The sequence below is a fragment of the Rhineura floridana genome, chromosome 5, assembly GCF_030035675.1.
Source record: "Rhineura floridana isolate rRhiFlo1 chromosome 5, rRhiFlo1.hap2, whole genome shotgun sequence".
NCBI lineage: Eukaryota > Metazoa > Chordata > Lepidosauria > Squamata > Rhineuridae > Rhineura > Rhineura floridana.
Genome location: NC_084484.1, coordinates 45,773,523 through 45,801,146, shown reverse-complemented (window position 1 = coordinate 45,801,146; position 27,624 = coordinate 45,773,523). Strand labels below are relative to the sequence as shown.

The 27,624-nt window shown below is 41.0% G+C and overlaps 1 protein-coding gene across 1 annotated transcript; it reads right to left on the bottom strand.

Annotated features, from left to right (window-relative positions):
- Nucleotides 1-725: 725 nt before the first annotated feature.
- Nucleotides 726-25,724, bottom strand: ERCC5 (ERCC excision repair 5, endonuclease). The gene is given in 17 exon segments (XM_061629677.1): nt 726-1,376; nt 1,379-1,820; nt 4,376-4,460; nt 7,128-7,328; nt 8,658-8,802; nt 10,062-10,138; nt 10,140-10,273; nt 11,762-12,012; nt 13,384-13,549; nt 13,552-13,620; nt 18,446-18,473; nt 18,551-18,666; nt 19,359-19,449; nt 19,451-19,532; nt 22,660-22,779; nt 23,241-23,396; nt 25,549-25,724. Coding segments are annotated over 15 exon segments (2,091 nt in total). The 5' UTR covers nt 22,748-22,779; nt 23,241-23,396; nt 25,549-25,724; the 3' UTR covers nt 726-1,260.
- Between the last annotated feature and the right edge of the window lie 1,900 nt (nt 25,725-27,624).

Genomic DNA, 27,624 nt, shown 5'->3' with positions numbered 1-27,624 from the left:
TGCTGTTCACTCTGTGTCTGTATCATTTAATATCCCTTCTGCCCAACTATGTTCTTAACATAATCATCCTTTGTTTAGGAACCACCTCCCTTGAAGGAAGTCCTGTTCTTGAACGGTGTGTCCCTCAGACACCACCATATTCAGTTCTAGATACTCCAGGAGGTGCTCTACACTCCTTTCAAGCCTGCTCAACCCAGAGGGACCCTAGGGGAGCAGGCCTCCCCAGGCTTAGCTAGAGCCCTTCCACTCACCTCCCTTCTCCCCTTGCCTCTTCTCGGTGTTTGCTACTTTGTGTATTTTACTCAAGAAGCTTAGATGAACACAAGCCTCACAGGCTGTCCGCAGGATAACTTTTCTATTTTGAAACCAAGGACCCTAGGTTGCTCGCAGGGAACCTTGGGAATCACTCTTCTCTGGAACAGGTAATTAGTGGTGTCTTTCCTATTCTCTATCGCCTTCATTTCCTAAATCTGTATTTCTACTCTCCTGTGGTCTAGGCTCCTTCAACTCTGCTGTATATACTGATGGGTAGAATGCGTCAGGGTAGCTTGCCTAGTGAGTTCATGGCAGAGGCAAGATTCAAAGTGGGGATTTCCTCTTAGCTCAAACTTTTAGCTACTATGCAAAACCAGTTCTCATTTTGAATTTGTTGATCAATTTATTTGTTACATTTATATCCCACCATTAGTTATGCTGGCATGGTATTATTAGCTATTCTGTAGCTTCTGGAAGAATGATCAATTCCCCCACTTTCCCCATCAGATATAGTTTTGCAATGAATGCCATACTTAAAAAATTTTTTAATACAGCCAAGCAGCAAGGTATGAGGAACTGAAGCTGCCCAAAATATTTTCTCCTGGCAGAATGCAGAACCCTTGTATGGTATGCTACTGATCACATTTCATGAAGTGCGAAACTGAGTGACAGGTTGGCAACATTACAAATGATTCCATTTTCATTATGAAAAACATACACACATTGGAGATCACCTTTAGAAACTTCAAGGGAGGCATTCATATTTATTCTAGTGGATGTTTTCTTGAGAAGACAAATGCACATTAATATTATACTCTTAAAGTTTAAAAATTCCAGCTCATAATTGCTAAAAGAAATGCCCTTATCTAAACAATGCTAACATATACAAAATCAGATAATGCAGGCAGGAGCTGAGGAGGGGAGGGAGGGAGAGCAATCTTTTCCTAATGACGATTTCATTGTGCTCTACAGAAGACAATTTCTTTTAGAATTCCTTGTAGGTTGCTAGCTAGCACTATTTCCTACTTCTTCCCCTTGAGACTTGCCCCTTGCTTTCTTGCCCTCAAATATAGGTCTGGCCGTCACCAGAGGCAATTCTTCTTCGGCACTGGAGCTACTGTCCCTGCTTTGTCCCATGTGGGCTTAAGCCTCAGGTTGGTGCTGAGACTTGCTGTGTCAGCTTCAAGCACTGTCACATTTCCCCCTCTCCTGCACCTTTTGGAAGGCTCATTTTCCAACTCTTCAGCTGATGCTTCTGAGAGCTGAACCTCCCCTATGAAGCCGCCCCCCAAAAAACTCTGCTCTTTGGGGGGTGGATGCTTTTTCCTCTTGCCCCGTCGGCTCTGTACTCCAGCCACTTCTTGCTCTGCACCTTCACCAGGATCCTTCCCTTCACTCTGCTTAAATTCTTGCTCGATGACTGCAGTGGCCCCCAGGACTTCACTTTCCTCTTCCTCCTCCTCTTTCCTCCTCATGCAAGTCGCAGCCCTGAGGAGCCTTTGACTCTTTATGGCTTGCTTCTCTTGTTGTGCTGATCTGAAGAATGAGTCAATACGTAGCTGAGTCTACAGGGGACAGGGAAAAAAGAGCACCCCCACAAGAGATATTAGGCCATTACGGCATCGTCTCAATAGGAAAAGACACATGGGCTCCGAGTTCACTATTGAAGGATTGGGTAAGAAGTCTATATGGCCTAGGCCTGTCACTCCACCTGAGGCCCACTGCCCACTAAGAGGTACAGGAAGGGCCTTTAAGATTCTACCCAGTAAACAAGATTCACTTGACTCAGAAAAGGGCTGTAGTTCACTGGTGGAGCATCTGCTTTGCATGCAGAGAGTCCCAGGCTCAATCTCTGGCATCTCCAGGTAGGGTGGGGGAAAAGCCCTGCCTGAAATCCTGGAGAGCTGCTGCCAGTCAATGTGGAGAATACTGAGCTAGAAGGGCCAGTGGTCCGACTCAGCACGAGGCAATTTCCTAGATCCCTGTTCAGGACCTTTTAGTTAGCAGCCTCTTAGTTGTGAAACTCCCTTTCAAAAAGGTTTACCAGAGAATGCCACTGCAAATTTTTGGTCGTGAATATCTGTTTTTCCAGACGAACCTCTGGTGAGTAACTGATTAGTATGGGGTTTGTTTTTTGTTCACATTATATCTTTGAAATACTGCATTTGGTGACTTGTGTTTTTATGGGATTGGGGCTGGATGGTTTGTTTTGAAAGACGTCGAGTGTGTTAGTAATCCAGCCGTCCTCAACTGCCCATCAGATGTTTTTGATTACAACTCCCATCAGACCCAGGCTGGATGGCCAATGGTCAGGGATAATGGGAGTCATAATTCAAAACATCTGGAGGGCACCGAGTTGAGGAAGGGCTGTAATAGTCAATAAACATATCCAATGGCTAAATAGCAACTACCTAGGCTGTCATAAAATATGTATGAATACAAGGAGCTTGCTCAGAATCAATGGCCACAAGACGAATAAGTCATGCAATAAAGACAGCTGTTAATTTGTGGATTTGCATGTAATATTTGCATATCATTTGCATGAAAATCAGATTCTCTTCTACCCAGCTCCTACAAGAGACAGATGTATTCGATGCTTACTAGTCTCTCATATTTCTAGGCAGCTCTAAGTGCAGGCATTATGAGCATTATACAGCTAGTGGATGTCCTGCCATTCTACATGGCTGGTATCTACCACTAAACAAAGGGGAGTTCTCTGAAAAAGGTACCTGGTCTTATTCTGGGAGACACGGAACACGAAAGGATGCCATCTGAATGAGCACTCGAGAGCATCTGCTATGCAAGTGTTTGCTCACAAATTTATGTGCTGCCAAGAGGCCAATTATGGTCTGAAAATAATTTCTAGCATACTGGAAAAGAAGAGGAGCCTCATCAATCCTGGCAAATTTCCCAGCCACCTGTGGGAGGACAGATCTTGCCAGCTCCTGGGCTTAGAAATTAAGAGGTCTGAACACAAACCAAATGCTAATCCCTTTCTATCTGTCTTCAAGCTTCTGGGTATTTATCTGTCTTTTCTGTCTTCAGCTCAGAACCACTTACAACTGAAGTTATTTGAAACCTATGTGACTTTCAGCTGCAAACCTGAACCCACATCTTTTCTTACAATAAACTGGTTGAGACAGCTAAAAGGTTCATTACCCAGGCCCATTAAATAACCTATGTTTGTATGCAATATTTTACAGATGTATACGAGATCAGTGCTGGTCCTTCAGTTCCCAAATCATCCTTAATAGCAAAGAACGCTGTTTGATAGCAACACCTATGGTGCTGTAACTAACTAAAAAATCTACCCACCAAACACAAACCCAATGAATCCAACCTCAGTAGAACAATTATATCACATATTCTTAATCTAAGGGGTGGCCAACCTATGGCAAAGGCAGGAGAAGTTTGTGGTACTTATGAACTGGAGAATGAGGGCTCCTAGACCCAGTGGTGGAATAAAATCCAATCCTGCTGCCTATTCCCAGGCTCAGTAAAGGCAAAAGTACACCAAGACACACGGTGCCGCGCCTGTATTGCAGTAGGCACCAGCACACACAGTTGACAAACAAGCTTGGCTACTGACAGAGAACAGGAATGTTGTTGGCCTCCAGTTCCCATCAGCCCTAGTCAGCATGGCCAATGGTTACAGAATTATGGGAGGTGGGGTTCAACAACAGGTTCCCCATCCCCGATACAAAACCTACTGAAATTCTTTCCACGAGAAAGCTGGGATATACATTTTATAAATAGCGCACTATTCATTTCTCACAAATATGATGAACAGTTGCATCATAAAACATAAAACACTCAGCTGAGCTCTCATTGTTGATTATATTTTGTGTCTGGCTTGATTAATTTATGCATGGGATTTTAATTTATCTACTGTCTTATAATACTTTACTTTCAGTGAATTTCACAGTGACGCAATTGTCATGACATATTTATACATGATGATTTAATTTTATACCTACTGGGGGAATATATATCTATTCTACTTGTTCTGCCCAGGCAAGGCTTATCAGGTTCATACGTGTTCAGAGCCTTGTGGTGTGGTAGCAAAACAGGTGTGGATGCTTTACCACCACAGATACACATTTTTGTGTGTTAGTAATACCTGCTGAGCATTCAGCTGTTTGATGATAGGTAATAGGACTTCATCCGTTTTTAACTTTGTCCAACCAAAATGACTCTGGCAAAATGTGTCTCTAGTCAAGGATCATCAGCAGAAAATGACTTCCGGGAAGGGTGACTTAGCCTGTGCCTGCTCTTGAGACGGGCTCCTGCCTCAAAAGAAGCTTATTCAGATATATCAGTCAGATTTTTTCTTTTTTTGACTGATTAAACTTCTCCCGGGTAGGGAGAAACGAAGAGATTAACCTCAAAGCCTATTTTTGTTGGGACGACCAGATCTCATTAATTTATGGGACGAGGTCCAGCCGACGAAGGTGGGACGGATTTTTAACAACAAGCTCTATCTGGAAAAGCGAACGTTCATCTTATCTTCTAAGAGAGAACGCACTAACAGGCAAGCACCCTTCTTTCTATATTTTTCTTTTACTTGACTTAAATTGTTGCTGTTTAAAAGAGATTTGCCAGATTGATCGGTTTTTGACATCTCACTGGGGAGCCATAACTTCTCTCTGCTACTCACTAATTAATAGCTTATCTCTGTTTTTGTTGCAAAAAGCTGTCCTGGATTTGCATTCTAAAGATATACACAGAAGAGGGATTTCTATTCCAGATTTTTATTTTGAAGAATATTATATTGTCTGAGACTACTCTCTTTTTGGTCTATTTTATTTTGACGAATCTGTTTTCTGACGACCGCCATTAATTGTTTCGATCCTGGGAACTGCATTTTGTTTACTTAAACATGGAGAGATAAGGCTGTCTGCTCTGTTTATACTGTGATGTCACCAAGTTTGGAGTATTAACCCAATTGTTGCTGAAATAAGAAGTGGTTTTCCTATATTTTTCTTTTAAAATGGCAATTAAGAAAGTGGCTGAGAAGCTGGAAATAACTATGTTTCAGAAAATAATGGATGAGATTGAGATAACGAAACAAAACCTGCGACAGGGTTGTAAGGAGCTGAAAATTGAATTGAGCAAAATGAAGCAGGAGATTAAAGATATAGGGGTCCCTGTGAGAGAGGTGACCCTGGAAGGGGTCCCTGTGAGAGAGGAGACCCCGGAGATTGGAACAAACGTGGAACAGGAAAAAGATTTGGAGTCTATGGACTTTAGAAATAAAATCTATTGTTTGGAACTCAATGTTATCTCTGAAGAAATTAATGAAGATTCTAGAGATAAAGTTATCAATGGCATGGATAATCTTCTGGACTGGAATGATGTGATGGAGCCCAATATAGAGAAAATCTATGGAATTAACTGCAGCCATGTGACAATGGAAAAACTTTCAAGAGATGACCCAGTGTATTTTGAAAAAAAGAACAGAGATATGATTTTACAGCAGTATTTCAGCAACCTATTCAGAATGGATGGCAAGAAAATATTTGGGATAGAGGTAATTCCCATCAGACTCTTACTATATGACTATGGCTTTGACAGCAAGATTATTATGGAATACTGATAATGGAAGATTGGATACTGAAATTACTGGACTTAACAAGACTACTGAAGATGGAAGATGGAAAATGGAACTAATAGGGATAATAGAACAATGGCTACTGAAATTACTGAACCTAACAGATTCTGATGTGATGGATTAATTGAAATGTTTATTTTGACTATGGTTATGACAACAAGATTATCATAATTAGTAATGAGATGGATTAATCGATATGCTTATCTGGAAAAAAAAAATTGATAGATATATTTCTTAAAGAATTGAAACCTCTCTTTGACTTTTTGTGGAAAGAATAAAGTAATGTTTATGAGATTTGATGATTAAGTAAGATAACTACTGGAGGAAAGTGATTTTATAATATGACTTAAGAGACAGGATTGTTATATATTATAGACTTATAACTGATTTGATCTTTGACAAATGGGAAGTCAATATTTTACTCTTTATTTTTTATTTTTGTTTTTTTTTTTCTTTTTTTTCTTTTTGTTTAACTATTTTTGATTTTGTTTTTTGTCTTTGAATGTTTTATGATTTTGTCTTGTATGTTTTATGAAAACCTGAATAAAAATTATTGAAAAAAAAAAAAAAAAAAAAAAAAAAAAAGGATCATCAGCAGAAAAAAGAAACTGAATGAAAATGCAAACTGGAATTAAAGTTGCTGAAAACAGCAGACATACCTAGGAAAAGCATGACTTGTAGTCTGTTTCATAAGTCAACAACAAATAGTTATATTTAGCAGCATAATAAACATCAGGAAACACCCTAACATTTATTAAATGATAGGTGATGTTATGCAAATTTGAGATATTCTGAAGCCTTCTTCTGTTACTTTTACATAAGTATTGTAGCACTTTTCAGAGTTTTCTTGCATGAGCCATGTCATTAGTTACTGCTGTTTTCCAAATGGATACAAGCCAAACACTATTTATAATAAACCACACTTCCTCACTTTAGTGACACCTACTGCAGAAAGTCTGTGTATCAGGAAACACACATGAAGCAGTTCATAAGTAAACTGTTTTTGGATACTGCTTGTATTTAGAGAGAGATTTCTATCCCCCGCATACCACAGAATTATTTTAGCAGCGATATAGACTGTGCCCTTTCATGCAAAGAGGGGAACAAGACAATACACCATTGTTGCATAGTTCACAAACGTTTGTATAATTATAACATAATTATAACTTATACAAGTATAATTGTAAAAGTATAAAATTTTGTAACTTTTTTTTATAACTGTAGCTTATCAAAAGCAAGAGAAACAGAGCAAAATGGATATTCTCTGATCTGATCTACATCAGGTCTTCCCCAAACAAAGGATCCATTTGAGTCATCCACCACAGGATGCAGATAAGCTTCTGCTATTGCAGGATTTGGGAAACCAGGTGCAAGCTGCAATTGCCACAGTTTTTTCTTCACTTTAGTATCATATGGATTGGGACGTGTTTTCCTATTCTTTTGAGCCTCAGCCCACCATTCCCTGAAAAAATAGAAATACATAATTAAATCTCTCTCTCACACACACAAAACAATATAGGTGCTTATCAACACAAAATTTTAACAAACAGCAATCTAAAAGCAGTTACAGATAAAAACACTTTTCCATCCAATAATCTCTGGGCTGCTAGGAACAGTCTCTTTCAGGCATCAAATGCCTGGGTAAACAGGAATGTTTTTAATTTCCTCCTGAAAGTCAATAACGAGGGAGATAGATGCACCTCAATGAGGAGGGGACTCCACAAACAGGGAGCCACAGCTGAAAAGGCCCTATCATGGGTCAACACCAACTGGGTAGCTGTTGGTGGCAGCACCATCAGCAAGACCCCACCTGCCAATCATAGCATCCAAGATAGCTGATACTGGGGAAAGAGCTCTTTTAAGTACATGGGTCCTAAGCCATTCAGGGCTTTATATGCTAGTACTAACACCTTGAATTAGGCTCAGTAGCTCACTACCAGCCAGTGCAGCAGTGACTCACGGAAATAAGAATAAGAAAACACGTCCCAGTCCATATGACATATTATACAGATTAAGAAGAATACTGAGCTGAGATTAATTCATCCTGCACCACTTGCAGCATCTGCTATTCCTCATCACCAAGCCTATCTCACATTTACAGTGACTAAAGTGGTGGGGCACGATTCAAAGAAGTCTGCAGGAACACAGAAGAACTATATGTGTAACTAAAGCATAATTTGTTGGTTTTGGTGTAACAGTTCCCTGTCAAAGAGTCAAGGCACACTTCAGTTTGAAAAACACCTTGTCTCTTCAAGCATGGGAACTATGTCAATGGAAAAAATCATAGTGGACATGCAGTACAGCTCATACACAAGTCCTTTCTCTTGGTTTTATAATGTGGAAGTGAGGTCTTCAATTTGCCTCACTGGGAAAGGAGGTTTGTTGTTGATTTTCGGATCATGGATTGTTAAGGAGCAACAAACCATGATTTCATGTTCAGCCATAACAAAGTCAGGCTTAACTACAGCTTCCTGTTTTATTTCTCTTGCTTGCACCAAGGGAGAAGCAAAGCAGGAGTAATTGGGCAGCTTCCACCGGCACACACTCTCATTCACAATAAACCAGAAGGAGCCAGAAACCATGGTTTGTCATGACAGAAGAATATGGCCATTCCTTGAAAAAAGCTGAGAATCTCAGTAATTAGAAGAAAAATACCAGCTTCATTACTGTTTTTGAGTTACACTATCATTTCTGTGTTTGCGGAAGTCAGATATCCTGGCTCATAATGCTTCAGACCAGAGGACCAAAAAGAAATGACATACATTAATAGCGTGCAAAGAAAATTACCTATGCAAGTTTTAAGAGCGGTTCCATTCCTCATCGAGGAAATTCATTCAAGATCTCCATTACTGTTACATAGCCAACATTAGGGATGCCTTCTGTATAATCACTGCTGAGTAGATAGGCTAAATTAATTAACTTGTTTCGATCCAAGCCTGAAGGAAAGAATAAGCAAGCCGTGTATGATAGAATTTGTATGTTCACAATAAAAATAAAAATAATAAAAATAGACATTAGCTTTGTCAATAAAAAAGGGCAACAGCTCAGCAGCAGAGTGCATACTTTGATTGTATGCAATACAAAGTTCAGTCCACAACCTTCTCAACACACAGGTAGCAGAACGATCTTGGGCAACAACATTTGAGATCTGCTACCCATCAGGGAAATCAGCAGAGGGCCCAAAGAACCACTGGCTGGAATTAGCATGAATCATCTTTATGTCTTCACACATATCCACTAAAAAAGGAGGAGGCAGCAAGAGCAGATGCAGAACTGCACAGATTCACAGACTGCTGCTAACAATTGATTTAATTCAATTTATCATCATCTCCCAATACAAAATGACTCGTGAGTTACAGTTAAAGACTACTATCAAGTTTAACAATACAAACCCTACCCAAAATTTATTTTTTTAATATAGAAATAAGCATGATAAACATATTCCTTCCAATGGTAATCTAGTGCCTTAAAGGATGCTGATGTTGGTGCCAAGTCTTACTTAGGCTGCCCCACTCAGGACAGGTAACAGTAATTATTTTACCCTGTCCATAGGCAGCAAGTGCTACTTTATTTATCCATCCATTCATTCACAGTGCCATAAAGGCCCAAAATAAAGACTGATGGGTAAACTAGCTTTTAGTCCAAAAGATCTGACAGGTTTTAAGGGTATTCTGACAAAATGTTGCCATCTCAGTTGTTTCTAACTTTTGCAATTCTAAATAGACATGATTCATTCTCAATTTTGGAAGCAAAACATCAGTCTTTGAACATTATCTCAGAACACCTAGAGTGTTAACCCAGAGACCAACGTAAGTCACCACAAAGATCAACCAGTCATAGAACATCTCTAGGCAGTGGAATTAACAAAGCAATTGCTTGTTAATTGTAACAAACCTGTGCATGGTACTCAGAAGTAAATCCCCCCTGCCCAATTCAGTGGCACTTATTCCCAGGTAAGTGTGCACAGAACTGCAGCTTAAGCCTCCAAGTCTATGGTCCTCCAGAAAAGGAAAAAACAACAACTGAGAGATTCCAAAGAAATGTATTTGTTACCTACTCTTGATTGTGAAACCAGAATTGTAGCAACACTTTGTTGATACATATATTATAATAATAAAAATGCAGTGTTAATGAGATTACATATTTGAAAATTAGAGATCCAAAGCTTCTGCAAAAACAACGTTTTTGGCCTTACCTAGTTGATTCTGGAAGTCCACATACTGATAATATTCCACATACTTGTTCTGAATGAAGAAATTTTTATACACGTCATGCTCCGAATAACCAAATATCACTATTGTCTGTGATTGTCCCAGAGGTTTGATCAGTGAGGTCCAAGACAGCACACTGAGCCTCTGCCTCCATAGGGCCCTCAACGTATGGAATGCCAAAGAAGCACAGAAGTTCCTGTAGAGAATGGGGAAACAATTCAACACTTCCCTTTGTAATCTTACTAGGCAGGGCTGGTTCATCCACCCATGAAAATCACTTGATTACTTGCCATTGAATGTGTGAACCAATTCCATTGAAAAGCACTGCGTCTGAGGCAGTATCAGGCAATGACAGCACATATTAGGTGTTTAATGGCTCATTCACATGTGCAAGCTATCACCTGATAAATCAAATAGTAAGCATCAAATGAAGCACTGCTGGCTCATACAAACCACCTTATTAAAACAATCCTTTTCTTTTCATTTGCTTTCTTGCTGCCAAACCTCAACTTATATACACACGTAGCATTAACCAAGCGCCTAGGCATGTGACAAGCTGCAACAACACTGGGAGTTTGGGACAAATGCACTCAAGACACCAACAGGCAAATTTTATTAAGTTTGTTAAAAATAAAAAAGAAAGGAAGAAGACAAATGGAAGAGGCAAAGTGTTGCTTCAAGAAAATAAAATAGAACCTTTTAGCTCAAGCATATCTATCCTATTACAACTACTTACAAACAGGGTTCTGGTGTCCTCTTGTGGAGCAACATAGGGGGTCAATTGAGGGACTTTGAGGAACAAAGGACTGTTTGGCAACAGTAATCTTTTTAAAAGTTTCTGACTCAGGTGTGTCTTGATTGACAGGTGGCTGTGTCCAGCCAATCACAAGTAGCTCACTTCCATCAGGGAGACAGTTTGACACCTTTTGGAAGCTGGAAGATGGGATATCACAGTGTTAACTACTGTCTATACTTAAATTCATAATAGGTATAATTATAGCAGAAACCTATGCTCTGGGTTGTTTGCAACCTTCAGAAAAATAACATTCTGCACCAAGCAAGCCCAATTTCTGTATTCAATAAAGCAAAACAGACTACCAAAAAATTTAGAATAGAAATATAGGGGAAGGTATTGTTAGCTCAGTTATATATGCAGGTATAATAATCAGTTATATATGCATGGTATTTTGAGACATAGTTTTTAGTGTTGTTTTTAAAAAAAGCAGATTTCTAGTCCTCATAATCATAAGCAGAATCTGAAAAAATACAGACAGAAAACCAGTCATCAGAAGGGGAAACATCTTCATATCTCCAGCCACAGGGGCGGCATGGACCCTATTCCTACCAACTTCAATTTGTTGCAAGGATAAAATCAGGAGGGGGAGAACCATGTTTGTACGCCACCTCGAGCTCCTTGGAGGAAAGGTGGGATATAGATGTAATAAATAAAATAAAAATAAATATCTCTAGCCACAGGAACGTCGTGATCCCTACTCCTCCCTACTTTAAATTCATCCTTTTTATTCAGATTCACTCATTTCAACTAATGATAAAAGCTTCCTCACCAAATTAAAAATATGGAAAAACTGAGCGAAGTATTTTTAAGAATGCAGGCTTCTCTGGGTCATGAAATATATCCCTTCCCTAGTCATTCATCCAGTGCAGATGACAAAAAAATAATTACCATCCCAATATCCTGCCATTTGTTAACAGCATCCTCCTTGCCTCCAATTTCAGCATCCTGCTGGACAGACAGGTCTGCATCCTCACTGGCATCTTCTGTTAGGCTGTCCGTGTTACCCTCGTCCCCCTCTTTCACATCCACTGCAGCTACAGACACTGCTTCCTCCTCCTGTTCAGTGGAAGCAAGTGACATCTCCAACGGTTCATGCTGAAGTTCACCACTCGGTTCACTTTCCACTTCAATGAAGCTGCCTGATCAACATGCAAAAGAAGGTGGGAAAGGCTAGCCTCTTCTTCTTTTAAAGAATATTTTATTGCCTGTTCTTCTGATAAGTTTGTTTTTACAAGCGCATTATCAGAGTAGACTTTGATCCACCTCTTACCTCTGCCCTAGAGGCATCTACTTCTCTAGAATGATAGCACTGTCTGTGGAGATTTCTTCTACTGGGTGGGAGGAATAGTTGGTTCTTGCTAGCCAATTATGGGACAAACATGAGAAAAGAGCTCTGGGGTGTCCTACTGTGATCTGCCTGAATATGATTTACTCACTTTTCCTCTTCAAATGAGATCACATCCAGGGCCAAAGTAGATGTGATGCTTTTTACATCATTTGGCCTTGTGTGTCTTATTTAACAAACAAACAAAACAAAACCACAAATTGCCAGTGCAATGTGTGTGTGTGAGAGAGAGAGAGAGAGAGAGCTGGATTGAGACTGTGCCATGGGGGGAGGATATTGAAGATGTTTGCCCCCAGTCAGCCCCCTACCACACTTGCTGTTTGTTTTCCTTCCACTGTTAATAGGGGTCAGATGGCGGGCTGATTCCAATGGGAATGGTGTCACGTCTAGTTATGCCTTCAGTAGAAATAGCCCTGAATATCTATAGTATGTGCAGAGTACAAAGAAAACCCTCGCTGTTACTACAGAAATCTCTCAACACTACTTGCTAATCCCAACCAATTCTTATTTTCTTTTGTACAAGGCAAGTTTATTCTCAGTGCTTTTGTAGTCACCTTTTCAAGGCCATCCTTTTAATGTGCAAATTGAGCCTGAAGTGCCGGCGAGAAGGACATACAGTGTCCACGTTGCAAGTGGGGAGAGCCGTGAAAAGGACCAACCCACACAAAAAAAGGATGGGCAGAGACAGGAGGAGGGAGAAGAGTAAAGGTGATATATCAGAAAAGATTACAGTGAACACTGTGTATTGCACATCACCCACACACAAAAAGCTTTTTTTGCGGTATATGTTAAGTTTTGCATTTAAAAAGAGTTAAATAATTAAAGTAAAAGTTAATAATTATAGCAGTAAAGCTATGTTCTGGATAAATGCCTTTCTTATGTGTGCCTTGCATTGTGTGGAGCTAGAAATGCAAGCAATGGCTTGCAGCTGAGAATGCAGCTCCAAAACTGTGGTGGGGAGCCAGGAAGGAAAAATGTTGCTGTTTTACCAATAGAAAACAAAAGTGAAGATACGAATAGATGAACAGTGTATTCGAGATAACACTGCCCTTTCTCGAAAAGTCCCTTTGCTCTAAAACTCTAATAGGAATCAGTATGAGAATGTTCTGCTGTAGGAATGCCTTTGGGAGTCTATACACTGAAAACTATTGCCCTGATATTTTACCAGGCATTTGGCCTGCCAGGGATTCATCAGCTCTAATAATGGCAAGGTTCTGTTTTGCAGGCTTGAAAAAACAACAGGAAGGTCTGTACATTACCTCGGGAATTGCCTCAAATAACCTTCTTCGGTTTGTGAATTCCTTCATGTCAGTGAGGATCTCATGCTTTACACTTCAGGGGGCAAGCTCAGGAAATCTTCTGAGTCAACATTTACAGAATGAAGGTTTTCAAACAATTCTTCCTATTCAGGATGAAAAAGGCAGCACATAAAATGTAGAGCTTTGTGAGATTAGTAGCTTAAAATATACACAATGACTATGCAAAAATGTAGAAACAACAACAAGCATGCACAATTACTGAGCCACACAAAAATAAAAAGTGTTCGTTTTCTTAACAGACTGCATGAAGCAGCAACTTTGGGGTACTATACACAACTAGCAAAATGTTGTGTGCGCACATAAGGAACCTAGAGGGTGCAGCAAGTGTCTGCATATTCTAACCGCCCCTCACATTCCCCTGCAGGAAGAGGACTAAGACAAGACCAACCAGTGTCAGCTTTTGTCCTCCTCACATCAACATCCCTAAGTGTAGCCCATTACTTTTTCCTAAAGGCACAAATGGCAGCCACACACTTGTATGGCAGAACTGTGCACTTGGGACCACCTTTACGGTGACGGCTGAACCTGCTCCCAGTCCCTAGTGACCCCAGGCATTGAAAACAAACCTCCTTCTAGCTGAATAGCTCCACTCCTTTTTATCTGAATAAACCATTCCTTGGGTGTGTTTCTTAGGAGAAAATGTGAGGTGGAATGTTGGTTACAGGTTAGCTAAATAATACATACATGACTTTGTTACTTAAGAGGACAAGCATTTTTCTGTTAGTGCTGAAGAAGCTATGCTTGATAGCAAGTCAGTCGTTTTTATTTATCTGGAATTTCTCGCTTTCAAGCAGATTGACTAGGTTAGAAAAGCATTCTTAAGAAATCACAGATTTTCTTTAATTACTAAAAACTATCTGGCAATCAGGCACGCAAACCGGTCTCTTCCCAGAACTTCCATTTTTGGATTATATATTTTGTCATGCAGCATAGCTATATTATATTAACCATGATAGCAATGAATAGCATCTAACCAGCAATTGCCAGAGAGGTAGACAATCAGCAGTATCCCACTCTTGAATGAGGAACAGCTATCTCTATTGTAAGCTGCTGATAAACTTCCCCAGATCATCTGACTTTTTATTGTTCGAGAGTAAACACTAGATTTGGATCTTTGATCTGAACCAGCAAGCAATATTTATGAAATAATAACACACAGCACTAGCCGAAATTCTTCACATATAGTGCCTTGCAAAAATAATCAGACCCCTGACCAATGCTCTCATATTACTGGATTACAAATGGTACATTGCAATTTCGTTCTGTGTGATATTTTATTTTGAAACACTGGAACTTGAAATCAATTATTGTAAGGTGACATTGGTTTTATGTTGGGAATGTTTGTAAGAAACATAAAAAAATGAAACATGATGCTTGCATAAGAATTCAATTCCCATACATTAATATTTGGTAGAGCCACATTTCACTGCAATAACAGCTTTAAGTCTTTTGGGATAGGTATGTACCAGTTTTGCACACAGTGTCAGAGGGAGTTTGGCCCATTCTTTTTGGTAGATTCGCTCCAGGTCATTTAGGTTGGTTGGATGTCGCTTGTGGACTGCAATTTTCAAAGAGCACCACAGATTCTCGATGGGATTGAGATCAGGACTTTGACTGGGGCCACTGTAGGACATTCGCCTTTTTGTTCTTGAGCCACTCCAGTGTTGCTTTGGCCTTGTGATTGAGATCATTGTTCTGCTGAAAAGTGAATTTCCTCCCAAGCTTCTGTTTTTTAGGGGACTGAAGCAGGTTCTCTTGCCGTATTTCCCTGTATTTTGCTCCATCCATTCTTCAAGTTGAACAAGATGCCCAGTCCCTGCTGATGAGAAGCATCACCACAGCATGATGTTGCCACCACCATACTTCACTCTAGGGATGGTGTGTCCTGAAGCATGGGCAGTGTTGGGTTTGCGCCACACATAGCGTTTTGAGTTTTGGCCAAAAAGTTCTATCTTGGTCTCATCTGACCACAAAATCTTTTCCCACATCGCAGCTGAGGCACTCTCATGCTTTCTGGCAAACTCCAGATGTGCTTTCATATGGTACTTTTTGAGTAACGTCTTCTTGCTTGCCACCCTCCCATTCAGGCCAATGTTATGCAGAGCTTTTGATATGGCTGACTGATTCACCGTTACTCCACTCCCAGCCACTGAACTCTGTAGCTCTTTCAAAGTGATTGTTGGTCTCTTTGTGGCTTCTCCCATAAGTCTCCTTCTTGTTCAAGCACTGAGTTTTGAGGGACGGCCTTTTCTTGGCAGTGCCTGGGTGGTATGATGCAGCTTCCACTTCCTGATTATTGATCCAACTGTGCTCACTGAGACATCCAAACACTTGGGTATTATTTTGTACCCTTTTCCTGGTCTATGCATTTGTATAACATTATCTCTCACTTCCGTAGAATGCTCTTTGGTCTTCATTTTCCTTCAGATCCACAGCCTGACCAATGATCACCTTACAATAATTGATTTTGAGTTTCAGTGTTTCAAAATAAAAAATCATACAGAACGAAATTACCACAGACTTGAAGTGTTCAATTTACATCCCAATTCCAAAGAAAGGGAATCACAGGGAATGCAGTAATTTTTGAACTATTGCCTTAATATCCCATGCAAGTAAAGTAATGCTTAAAATTCTACAACAAAGGCTCTTACCATATATGGAGCGAGAAATGCCAGATGTCCAAGCTGGATTTAGAAAAGGAAGAGGTACCAGAGATCATATTGTAAACCTATGTTGGATAATGGAACGGACCAAGGAATTTCAGAAGAAAATCACCCTGTGCCTTACAGATTACAGCAAAGCCTTTCATGGTGTAGATCATGAAAACTATGGAATGCTTTAAAAGAAATGGGGGTGCCACAGCATCTGATTGTCCTCATGCGCAACCTATACTCTGGACAAGAGGCTACTGTAAGGACAGAATATGGAGAAACTGATTGCTTCTCCATCGGAAAGGGTGAGAGACAGGGGTGTATTTTATCACCCTATTTGTTTAATCTATATGCAGAACATATCATATGGAAAGTGGGATTGGACCAAGATGAATGAAGTGTGAAAACTGGAAGGAGAAATATCAAAAATTTAAGATATGCAGGCGATACCATACTACTAGCAGAAATCAGGAATGATTTGAAACGAATGCTGATGAAAGTTAAAGAACGCACAAAAGCAGGACTACAACTGAATGGCAAGACTAGTAAAGTAATGACAACAGATTTATGTAACTTTAAAGTTGACAATGAGGACACTGAACCTGTCAAGGATTATCTATACCTCGGCACAGTCATTAACCAAAAGGAAGACAATAGTGAAAAAATCAGAAGAAAGCTAGGACTGGGGAGGGCAGTTATGAGAGAACTAGAAAAGGTCGTCAAATGCAAAGATGTATCACTGAACACTAAAGTCAGGATCATTCAGACCATGGTATTCCCAATCTCTATGTATGGATGTGAAAGTTGGACAATGAAAAAAGCAGGTAAGAGAAAAAGAAACTCATTTGAAATGTGGTGTTGGAGGAGAGCTTTGAGCATGCCATGGACTGCGAAAAAGATAATTGGATATTAGAACAAACTAAACCAGAACTGTCACTAGAAGCTAAAATGATCAAACTGAGGTTATCATACTTTGGACACATAATGAGAAGACATAATTCACTAGAAAAGACAATAATGCAGGGAAAAACAGAAGGGAGTAGAAGAAGAGGAAGGCCAAACAAGAGATGGATTGATTCCATAAAGGAAGCCACAGACCTGAACTTACAAGATCTGAACAAGATGGTTTATAACAGATGCTATTGGAGGTCACTGACTCATAGGGTCGCCATAAGTCATAATCGACTTGAAGACACATAGCAACAACAACATGAGAACATAGCTCAGGGGTCCCAGTACTTTTGCAAGGCACTGTACATTATCTCAGTATTTCTTAAGATAAGTAACTATTTCTGGCCCCATCCTGTAGTAGCGGGGAACTGAGAGTAGTGGAATAATGAGTTTATGACAGAGGCAGGATTTAAACTTGGTGATTCACAGCTCATTCTCTTGCTTGTTCTTATCAAATATTTTTGTGGAGATATTACAGATCTAAAGATTTGGATAATCACGAGCACTGCTTCTTTCTAGAGCAGCCTTTCCGAACCAGTGTGCCTCCAGATGTTGTTGGACCACAACTCCCATCAGCCTCAGCCAGCATTGCCAATGGTCAGGAAAGATGGGAGTTGTGGTCCAACAGCATCTGGAGGCACACTGGTTGGGAAAGGCTGTTCTAGAGGGCCCTTCCTACCTTCTGCACTTGTGCTATAGCACTGAACCATAACTGCACAAAGCTGACTTTGGGACAATCCCCTAATCTTTAAAGTCATTGTTAAATTCTCTGTAGTACAGATCCTTTCAGTAAAATGTTTGCCTATGGAGGATCATATAAAGCAGGAGTCAAACCATCTTTTCAACTTGCCCACGACTGACAACTTTGACTGGAAGTAGCTCTCAAAGGTCTCAAGCCAAGGTCTTTCCAACATGTTACTTCCAAAACACTGTCTTTAGCACCAGAAGTTAACACCCATGTTATCAAATCAGTACATGGATTTTATGCTGATGTTCCTTATTTATTTAGAAAGGGCTGAACAAATGCACACGAGAATGTAAAAAGAACTCTAAAAAAAGTTATTTACAGGATCTTTTTCTGGGTCATTCTCTCCTCCCATTCTTTTTCATCTTCTTCTTTGGAACTATGTTACAAAAGGAAGTTGCAAAGTATCAGCATGTCTTCCATAAAAAGCAAGAGAGCATTTTTTAAAAAATAGCTGCATGCCAATGTAAGCTTTGTGATGTAAACTTCTGCCACTCGCCTATTCTTTGTATCTTCTTGTAAAGAAGGTAATACATAAATATAACCTACTTGTCTTCTTACTTTTGAAAGACTAGGGAATTTAGCATTGCTAAAAAAACCCACAATGTTATAAAAAACTTAATATATGGAGTGAAAACACACAGAGAGGGAGGGGTATGTTCTTGCCTCTTGCCTGAAAGAGCAGATCTGATACCTTGTCTTTTCAGAAAAGTCTTCAAAAGTTTCTCTGTAGTTTTCTTGGAGTCAGTGGCTGCCACTTCCTTTCGTTCTCTGCGCTTAGCCTGCAACAACATTGAGGAAAGAATGTTTTCTCATTTCATATTAAACTGTATTAAGTGGAACTTGAATTTTTTTTACCAGTTTATTGGCATGGTATTGATCTATTTACTGATGTTATCATAGCATTCTGCATCACCTTTTTACACTTCATAGCAAATATTGTTATATTTCATAATTTATAAATTTCATAGGAAATAAAGTTTATAAATAAATAAATAAATAAATAGGTAGATCACAGCATGCCTTCAATCCTGTCTATCCTTCTCCTTTAGACTGCAGAGGTCTGAAGGAACAGTGCAAAGGGGAGGGCATTTGAAAGCACATTCCCATCCACCCTTCAGCTGATGGGCCAGTCAGAGTGAACCTTCAACCCCCACTGTGCTTCTCCACATGGAGATGGTTGTTTGAAGGCACACTCACATCCTGGGCAGATTAGAGCATGCCTTCAGGTTCACTTTGAAGTCCCAAAAATCTGGGCTTCAAAGGGAAGCATCACCTGACATCACTGTGATGTCAGGTGAATGACAGGTGGGCGGCCTTCCCACCTATGAACTTTGGCCCACCAAGGGTTGGGGAGATGAAGATCTGGCTCTCTGGCAAGAAAATGTTCTCCACCCCGATGTAAAGGATTGCATTGTAAATGGCAAAAGTGTATATGGTTCAGTATTTGACAAGGTCACACAAAAATACACACCAAAGTTTGCCTCTTCAAAAGTGGTGCTCCACCATCAAAAACAAAGACAGGGCGGATCTGAAAAAATAGCAGCTTGCAAAATCGGTGAAAGAGTGAGGAGATGAGCATTGTGAATGTAATTTTCATGGCAGGCTCTTGCTCCTTTAACAGCTTGATTTAACGAAATGCTGATATCTTAGAAGAGGATTCATAGGAAGACAAATAGGAAAGCCAATACACACAACAAGCACATCTCAAATAATTGCTTACATCTGATCCTTACATTGCATCTGACAAAGTGAACTCTAGCCCATAAAAGTCCGCACCACAATATTTTTTTAAGTGTTTAGGGTACCAGAGGACTCTTTAACAGACGAAGGCTGCAATCCAATACATGTCTACTCAGAAGTAAGCTCCATTGAGTTCAATGGGACTTATTCCCAGGTAAGCATGTATTGGATTGCAGCCTAAGATACCTACCACTCCTGCCTCATAAAAGGTTTGAGAGAAACTATATCTCTCTTGTTATTTTTGTGGGATTTTGCTAACAGATCTGAATTTTAGCAGAATTATCGGATGATTGACATCTGCCATTTTTAGGTGCAATTCTGCTCCTTAAAGCTAGCAACACCACTGCAAACAAATACACTGGCTTTTTCAATGCCAGTCGGCTACACAATGATACTTCCGCCGGTTGCTCTTTTTAGAACAGTTCTCACAGGAATGACCATTTACGCCATACACATACCGAATGAATCTAATAAAGACTCATGCAAACCACCAGTGGTTTGTGTTTTTTAAAAAAAAGATTGGCTAGTGATGTTTAATTTTACATTTTTAAATTCATTTTGAATACGGATAACCCACCTTTCTGAACCATGTCTACCCAAGGCAGCAAAGCAACAATATAGCTAGAAAATAAAATATTACGTAACATATCATACTATGAATAAATCATTTTAAAGAAAGAAAGAATACATATATAAGCTATTACCAACCACAGCAAGAAAGCAATTAAAAGCGGCAAGTACAGCAAATAGATTAATCAAAAGCCATTTTTTAAAAAATTGCTAGTTTTAAAGCTGTAACTCAGGGATGGGGAACCTCTGGCCCATAGGTCAGGAGTTCAAATTTGATCTGGGAGGCCATTTTCGCCATACCATTCCCACCTGCCCCACACCTGACATCATATGTGAGATCAGATGTGAAGCAGTGTATGCCCCCAAGTTTCGGAGATACCAGAGAGACGAATGAGCCAGATCATCCAGCAGGTTTACTTAAAAGGAAAGGTTTATTGAGTAGCTTTCAACCCACAGGTGTACCCAAATAAGGTGGAACAGGCTGCCAGGCTCTGCACGAACATGGACCAGGCTGAACCCCGAAGTGGGCAACCAGGGACCCATTATAGGCTACATGTTTACAACACAGTAACGAGCAACAAATTACTACAAAGAATTAAGTCACAGCTTTCCCAGCATAGCCCTCCAGTGATGGAGGCTCTTTCCCAGGATCATACAGCATAACAATAGCTGATAAGCACAGCCTCTCAGGGAGTTAACTACTCCAAGGTCTGCACTATCTGGTTAACAAGGCACCTTCCCAGCATCACACAGAGCTCTTGGCAGAGCATCAGACTGGAATGCCTGTTAGGAACCTCAGATTAGGCCCCAGGTGGCTCTGGGCTCACATTGGCCGTCCTTGACCCATCTCCCTGCTTGCTTAGACGCTGAATGCTAAACTCTAAAGAGAACTAAGGCTGGAGGGGGGGAAATACAAGCCCCCCATTGCCTACAGACAGCTATTCTGCTGGTGAAGAGGCTGAGCATTTGCCCACGGGCCAGTACAAGCAGGTACTGGCTCCACTGTCAACAATCAGGTGCCTTCAAGTGTACTCCCAATTGTGCATTGGCAAGGGAAAGCAGGCTTTGGAGCCAAAGGTGGATTGCTGCGCTGCGCTTGCAAAGCACTTTGCAGAGATCTAGCAAGGAGCTGATGCCTGCAGAAAGGGATTGGATGTCTGGATTGCTGCACGTTATGCATCGATCCAGCTTTGGCTGTTCCACTGATCAGCTGGAGGACAGGAAAGCAGGGAAGCCTTTTGCTGCTTTGCGCAAGGGTTCCCAAGTACCTGATAGCTAGCTAGCTTTTGGGTGGAAACTGCTTCACAAAGCCCTTTGCCAGCCCTATGCCTGGCATTTCTCAAAATGCCATTCATAAGGCTGGCAAAGCCTCTTCTCTGGGGTTCCCAAATGCCTGACTGCCAACTTGTTGTTGGGTGCTTGGAAACCACTATGCAGGAGATTTTTGCGGGGGAGACAACCTACCTGTCAATCATCTGATGCCATGATGATGTCATGCGAATAAGTTGGTCCATGTGGTGGGGCCAGATAAAGATCTGGCCCATGGAGCCAAAAAGATGCCCCCCCCGTAACTGACAGGGTCACTTTGGAAGTGAGTTTCGTAAGGCAGAAAGCCATATCTTTAGTGTCTGCCAGTCTAACTGATTTTAAATACATGCCAATGAGTAGAGCCTCCAACACTAATCTTAATGCATGGGCAAGTTCGTATGGACACATGCAGTCCTTCAAACTACCTGGCCTCAAACCATTTAGGCTTTAAAAGCACATGACCAAGCACATTTTGCATCAATATAAGTTACTGGATTTCAAAGGCAGTCCCACACAGAGTGCATTACAATAGTCTAGCTTGGGGATAATGAGTAAATGCATGACTAAAGTCCACTTTTCCTAGGTTGGGTCACAGCTGGCATACTAATCTAAGCTGGTTGGTAAAATGTGTATCTGGCCAGTGCCATCACCTGAGTCTAGATGAAGCTCCAGAATGCAAGCTTGGTTCTTCAAGGGGAATTCAACCCCACCTAGAATAAGTTCCTCCTCTCCATACTGCAATACTGTAACTCTCAAGCCCAAACACAGCCAGAAGAACACCACAATCAATGGAACTGAGAGCAGCCAAGAGATCCAGGAGAATAGGGCTTTACTCTCCCTATTAAAAATGTATTCAGTGCATGAGCAACCGTCTGCAAGAACAGAAATGTTCATTAAATAAATAATATCTATTAATTTCCCTGATGAATAGCTGGCTGACAGAAGTTGGGAAACGGATGCCTGCACTAAGCTGAGTGCTTCCAGGGGAGGCTTGGGTGGTCCAAGAGGTCAGTAGCATGACTTGTTACTGGCCTCATAGATAAGGCCTACTATGGGGTATCTCTGCTTCTGAAGTGGTTTCCTGAGGAAATACACTTTAGGTGGTCAAACGAAGCAGATGTTTATATACATTCTTTCTTTTTTTTAAAGGATACCAACAGAAAGAATTTTTCCTTCCAGTGTTTCTGGATTTATAGCCCTTCCAGCACATTCCAACAGCTTCCAAAGTCCTTGAACTCCCATCTTTTTTTTGGATAATTTAATGAAAGATAAATCTGTTGGAAACAAAAATATTTCCAAATACATAGGTCAAATACAAAGATACCTTGTTAAAACACACACACATATATATACAATACTGATAGTCATTTTAGTCTTTATTATTTTATTAGATCTACAAGCAAGATGGATAGTGCAGAGAATATTTAGCTGAAGACTACTAGCGGAGCTTATTATCAAAACACAAGATACACACAGGATAAACCTATGATAACCACAATCAAGAAAAACAGTTAACTGTCACAGTTAAACACAAACAACTTGGCCAACTACTCCGATCTATTGGGCCACAAGACAGGGAAGATAGAAGTAGAAAAAAGAATACCCAATCACAAGCCTGTTTTTAATCATTCATTGCAAACCATCTTGTTGCAATATGGCTATGTGAAAGAATGTGTGCCTCTGAGCTTGTGCAGAATGTCTTTCACTAGTCAATGAGCAAATCCAAATCCCTCACCTCATTTCTCACAACATCTGGGATCAGGGTCAAAGGACTGAGGAGGATATAATGCTCAGGCCAGAACATCTCACTACTGAAAACTGCATTGTGCAGGGTTGAAGGACTGAGGGGGCATAACATCCAGGCAGTTTTAGCTATTCCTCCTCTCCCTCCCTGCAAAAAAAATAAATAAATAAATACAGAGAAAGGTATTTGGTGAGAGGCAAACCTCAAACAGTCAGAATGCTTGCCGGTAAGACTCAAATAAGCAAAAACACATAAGCCTTTAAAAACAAGAAAACAAGACTAAGAAATAAAACTAAGAAATAGCATGGGTTTTAAAACCATACTAATAGAAAAGAGATGTTTTCATTCTCTGTTTTAAGTTATTAAGCCTGTCAAGCACTGCCCTTACAGGCCAAGTTTAAGTTGTGAGAACTACAAAACCTTCAAACAGCCTAACATTCTCAGAATTCCAACTTCTGTGGCTGGTCATTCCTCAGCACAAGAGGAACACTACTATATTTGGTTAACTATCTCCTTTCTCCATCAGTCCTGCATGGAAGGAAAACAGAAGCCACAGCTGCGCTAGTGGGGAGGTTTTCAAAGTGTGTTCTTGATTTTCCTCAACATGAGGATCAGTATAGCAGAAGCTTCTCAGAAAAAAATAGCTCTCCCACCCCAGCCAATCTGCGTCTGAAATATACAGCTAGAGTTTTGAGCATATTCAATGGTATGCCCTTCATGAACTTAACATGTACCCTAGATTAAAAGAGGCCATAAATCTTCAGCACTGCCCTAGAGGTTCTGTGTCAGATCTGCAGTAGCATTTTAGCAAGTAAGTCAACATGGAAAAGGTTAGAAAGCTTGAACACCACCCTGACTCCCCTAATGGAAATCCATTCATGCTGGAGGCATTCAAGAGGCAGCTGGACAGCCATCTGTCAGGAATGCTTCAATTTGGATTCCTGCATTGAGCAGGGGGTTGGACTTGATGGCCTTATAGGCGCCTTCCAACTCTACTATTCTATGATTCTAAGGACATCAGAATTGCACCGTCTGCAACATTATAAAGTGATGGAGTCCATACAGATTTATAAACTCTTATGGCTTGGACAGAGTCACATTGTAATTTTTACAGCCACATTGTTTAGTCTACCAGTTATCCAAAAAAAATTGAAAAAACTAAAAAGAATCCTCTCATTAATCTGCCTGTATGTTTTTTAATGGTTTATTTTACACTAATTTAGGTAAAAACCATCACCTTCCCTCTTCTAAGATGGTGCCTGCTGCAATACATGTATGCATTATATCTAATAAAAAAAGGAAGAATGCTACATTTGTATTATTTTCTTCCTAGGAAATCTATGTTTATTTAATTAACCAATCAATTAATTTACTAATGTTTCTTAGATAACAGTCCCAATAATTTTAAAATGTGGAAAAGCATCTCTCCAACTTACTCTACTTGTTAACAGAACATTCCCTACTCTTGAGTCCCCAGCCCAAAACCTTGACTGGCAGCAGCTTTTGCAAAGGAGAAATTATCTGTAATTGATTAATTACTATAGTCAATATAGACCAAGATTAGGAACAGCTTTAATGACAAATCCACAGCCTCTTTTACTCTCCCACAAAGATGGCAGCAAGTAAGCAGAGGGCTCTTTTATCTACTGTCAAAGGTGTAAAGTTTTACATTTTCTTTTTTTTAAAAAACAGGATTGTTGACCTTATTCCTACTGTGTCCACTCCACTATTACTTTAAGATTCTCTGAGTGGATCTATGAGGCTTTTACATTAAAGAAAAATAGACAATAGTTCATAGAAAAGGTTTTTAAATGTTGGTGAGGCTGAACTGCTAGACAGGCCTACTTTTTAAAGAGGGGGGACAGGTGTGGTGTCAAACCTTTCTGGAAATCTGTTAGGCCCAGCTGCACATTCTCTACACATATATAACTGAATTTAACATATATACATCTTCTGATTAACCATGCTTCCATTTTCATCATCCCTCTAGTCTCTTGCATTCCCTAAAGCAGTGTTATATTTTACGCTCCTTGGGGCAAAGACCTGTCTTTTTGTTGTTGACTGAAATGTCGACATGTCAAATGTCAACATGTAGGCTACATGTCCACGGTGACTGCAAAGGAGGGGGCTTCCTCTCCTCTACGATCAGCGTAAAAACTCAGGCATACAATAATAACAGTAAGCTTTTAAGGACTTGTGATCCTAGGGTACATTAATAGTACATAACAAAAACAACATTTGCCTGTGAAAAGCCCTGCTACTGAAACCAGATCCCAGGGCCGAGTTCGCCCTGGCTGACCTTCTCTGGAGCCTGCCACGGAGTAAGAAGCACGAGGAGGAGATGAAAGAAGGCCGGGCCCAGCATAGGGACTTTTAAAGGGCAGAGAGACAAAAGAGCCAGTCGAAGCTACACAAGCAAAGCTTCTTCTTGCCCAACCTCCACCACGTTATGACGTCCTCGTCGCACTCCCTTCACACTGCCTGCCTGTTGAACACACCCACATTCTTGCGGCGCACTGCCTGCTGGGAGGTGTAGTTTCTACAGAGTGGCACGGCGGCGGCTTAAGTTTGGGAACCTCCCTGAGCTGATCTATGCGGTGAAGCGAACCTGCTCGCAGGCAGCATAGCCTTCACCTACGCTCGCCTCCTTGGCTCTTTTCCGTGGCGCTAACTGAAATTATGTTCTCTCTCTCTCTCTGGTTATTAGCAGCAGCAGCAGGTTTAGGTTGTCCTTGGTTGAAAATACAGGCACCCAACCAGGAAAGATAATTCCGAAACGCCTCCTAAACTACACTTACAGAGATTAAAAACCATGTCTGGTTCCTAATTTGAGGAAAAGGACATCATCAACATGCTTGGGGGGGGGCTCCTCCCTTTGTTCCCAATGGCTCCAATCCTCCCCTTGCCACCCTGTAAAAGTGAAAAGAAACGACCGGGCCCGCGAACGACTTTTTCAGCCTCTACCCATCACTTCCCTCTCCCTCTGGGGGCAGGCGGCGGTAAAGATCAGTGGCGCCGTCAGGGCTGATGTCGGGGGATTCTGCCCCATTCAGCAGAACGAACAGGAAGGCCCTCAGACGCAGCAGCGCACTTTGCCCTGGGGAAAGTAACAAATGTTAATGTACTGCCTTCAAGTCGATTCCGACCTATGGCGACCCTATGAATAGGGTTTTCACTTAGCTGAGAGGCACTGACTGGCCCAAGGTCACCCAGTGAGCTTCATGGCTGTGTGGGGATTCGAACCCAGGTCTCCCAGGTCGTAGTCCAACACCTTAACCATGAGTATATTACACAAGAGTGGCTGTATACTATAGTCAGTAGGGATTTTTTTCGCGTTCTACCATGTTAAATGAAAATACCCACACACACACCTTTCTGGTGCTTTGTATAGTCCTTTGCTATAGTGAACGCACCAGGAGAGCAGGAGACCTGACCCAGGGGCGTAACTAGGGCAGTGCGGCTAGCGCCGGCCTCACCAGGTGACACCACGAGATGGGGGTGTCACCCAGAGCCGCCCCGCCCCCCTAGTCACCAGGAAGCGGGGCAGGCGGACGGCGGTGAGCTGCGCTTCCTGTGCGGCGCGTACGCGGCCTGCTAACACAAGAGGGAGTGCATTTCTCCATCGCAGTAGTCGAATCTTGAACAAAACGCAGGGTCTTGTCAATTGCAAAGTGAAACTGACAAAATGTAAGATCGCCTGTCCTGGACGTCTCCCCAGCTCATTCCTGGGCGGCAGGACTAACAGGACAGGGGGAGGCGAGACGCTGCGTTTTGGTCTCTCCTGCAAGAAACACGCAGCTGATGGGACTAGTTCTGGGGCGAGAGAGGTGCAAGGGGTCAGCTTTGAGTTGGGGGCTGATCAAGATAAGTGGCTTAGGAAACGGGCACAGGCTCCCCTAGGAGTAAGCTGATGAGGACGGGAGGCAGCTTCTGGGTGCGGGAATTGGTGGGAGTCCCCCTCATGCCAGGTGTGTCAAGGCTTTATGTTAGTGCCACTCTAGGTTGCTGTTATATCTTTTGTTTCGTTTTTCTCTGTGGAGGCTGGTGTTTTATGTTTTACATATTGATTTGTTACATTTTGATTGTGTCTTTAACAATTTTGTATGTTTTAAAACTTGGTTGTAAGATGTCTAGAGACTGCCCTGTGTTAGGCAACTAACAAATCAGTAATTTCAATCAATACATTAATAATTTGGTGTGATATTTTATTTAAATCCATTTTATTTATTTTAACATCCCAGTTTTCTTCATCAAAGACATACCTAAATTAAAATCAACCAAAACACCACGTGAAAATTAATATTAATATTGTCTCATATACTGACTTTCAGTCACTCCTATACTATAAAGGTTTGGGAAATTCTGATGTTTTGCA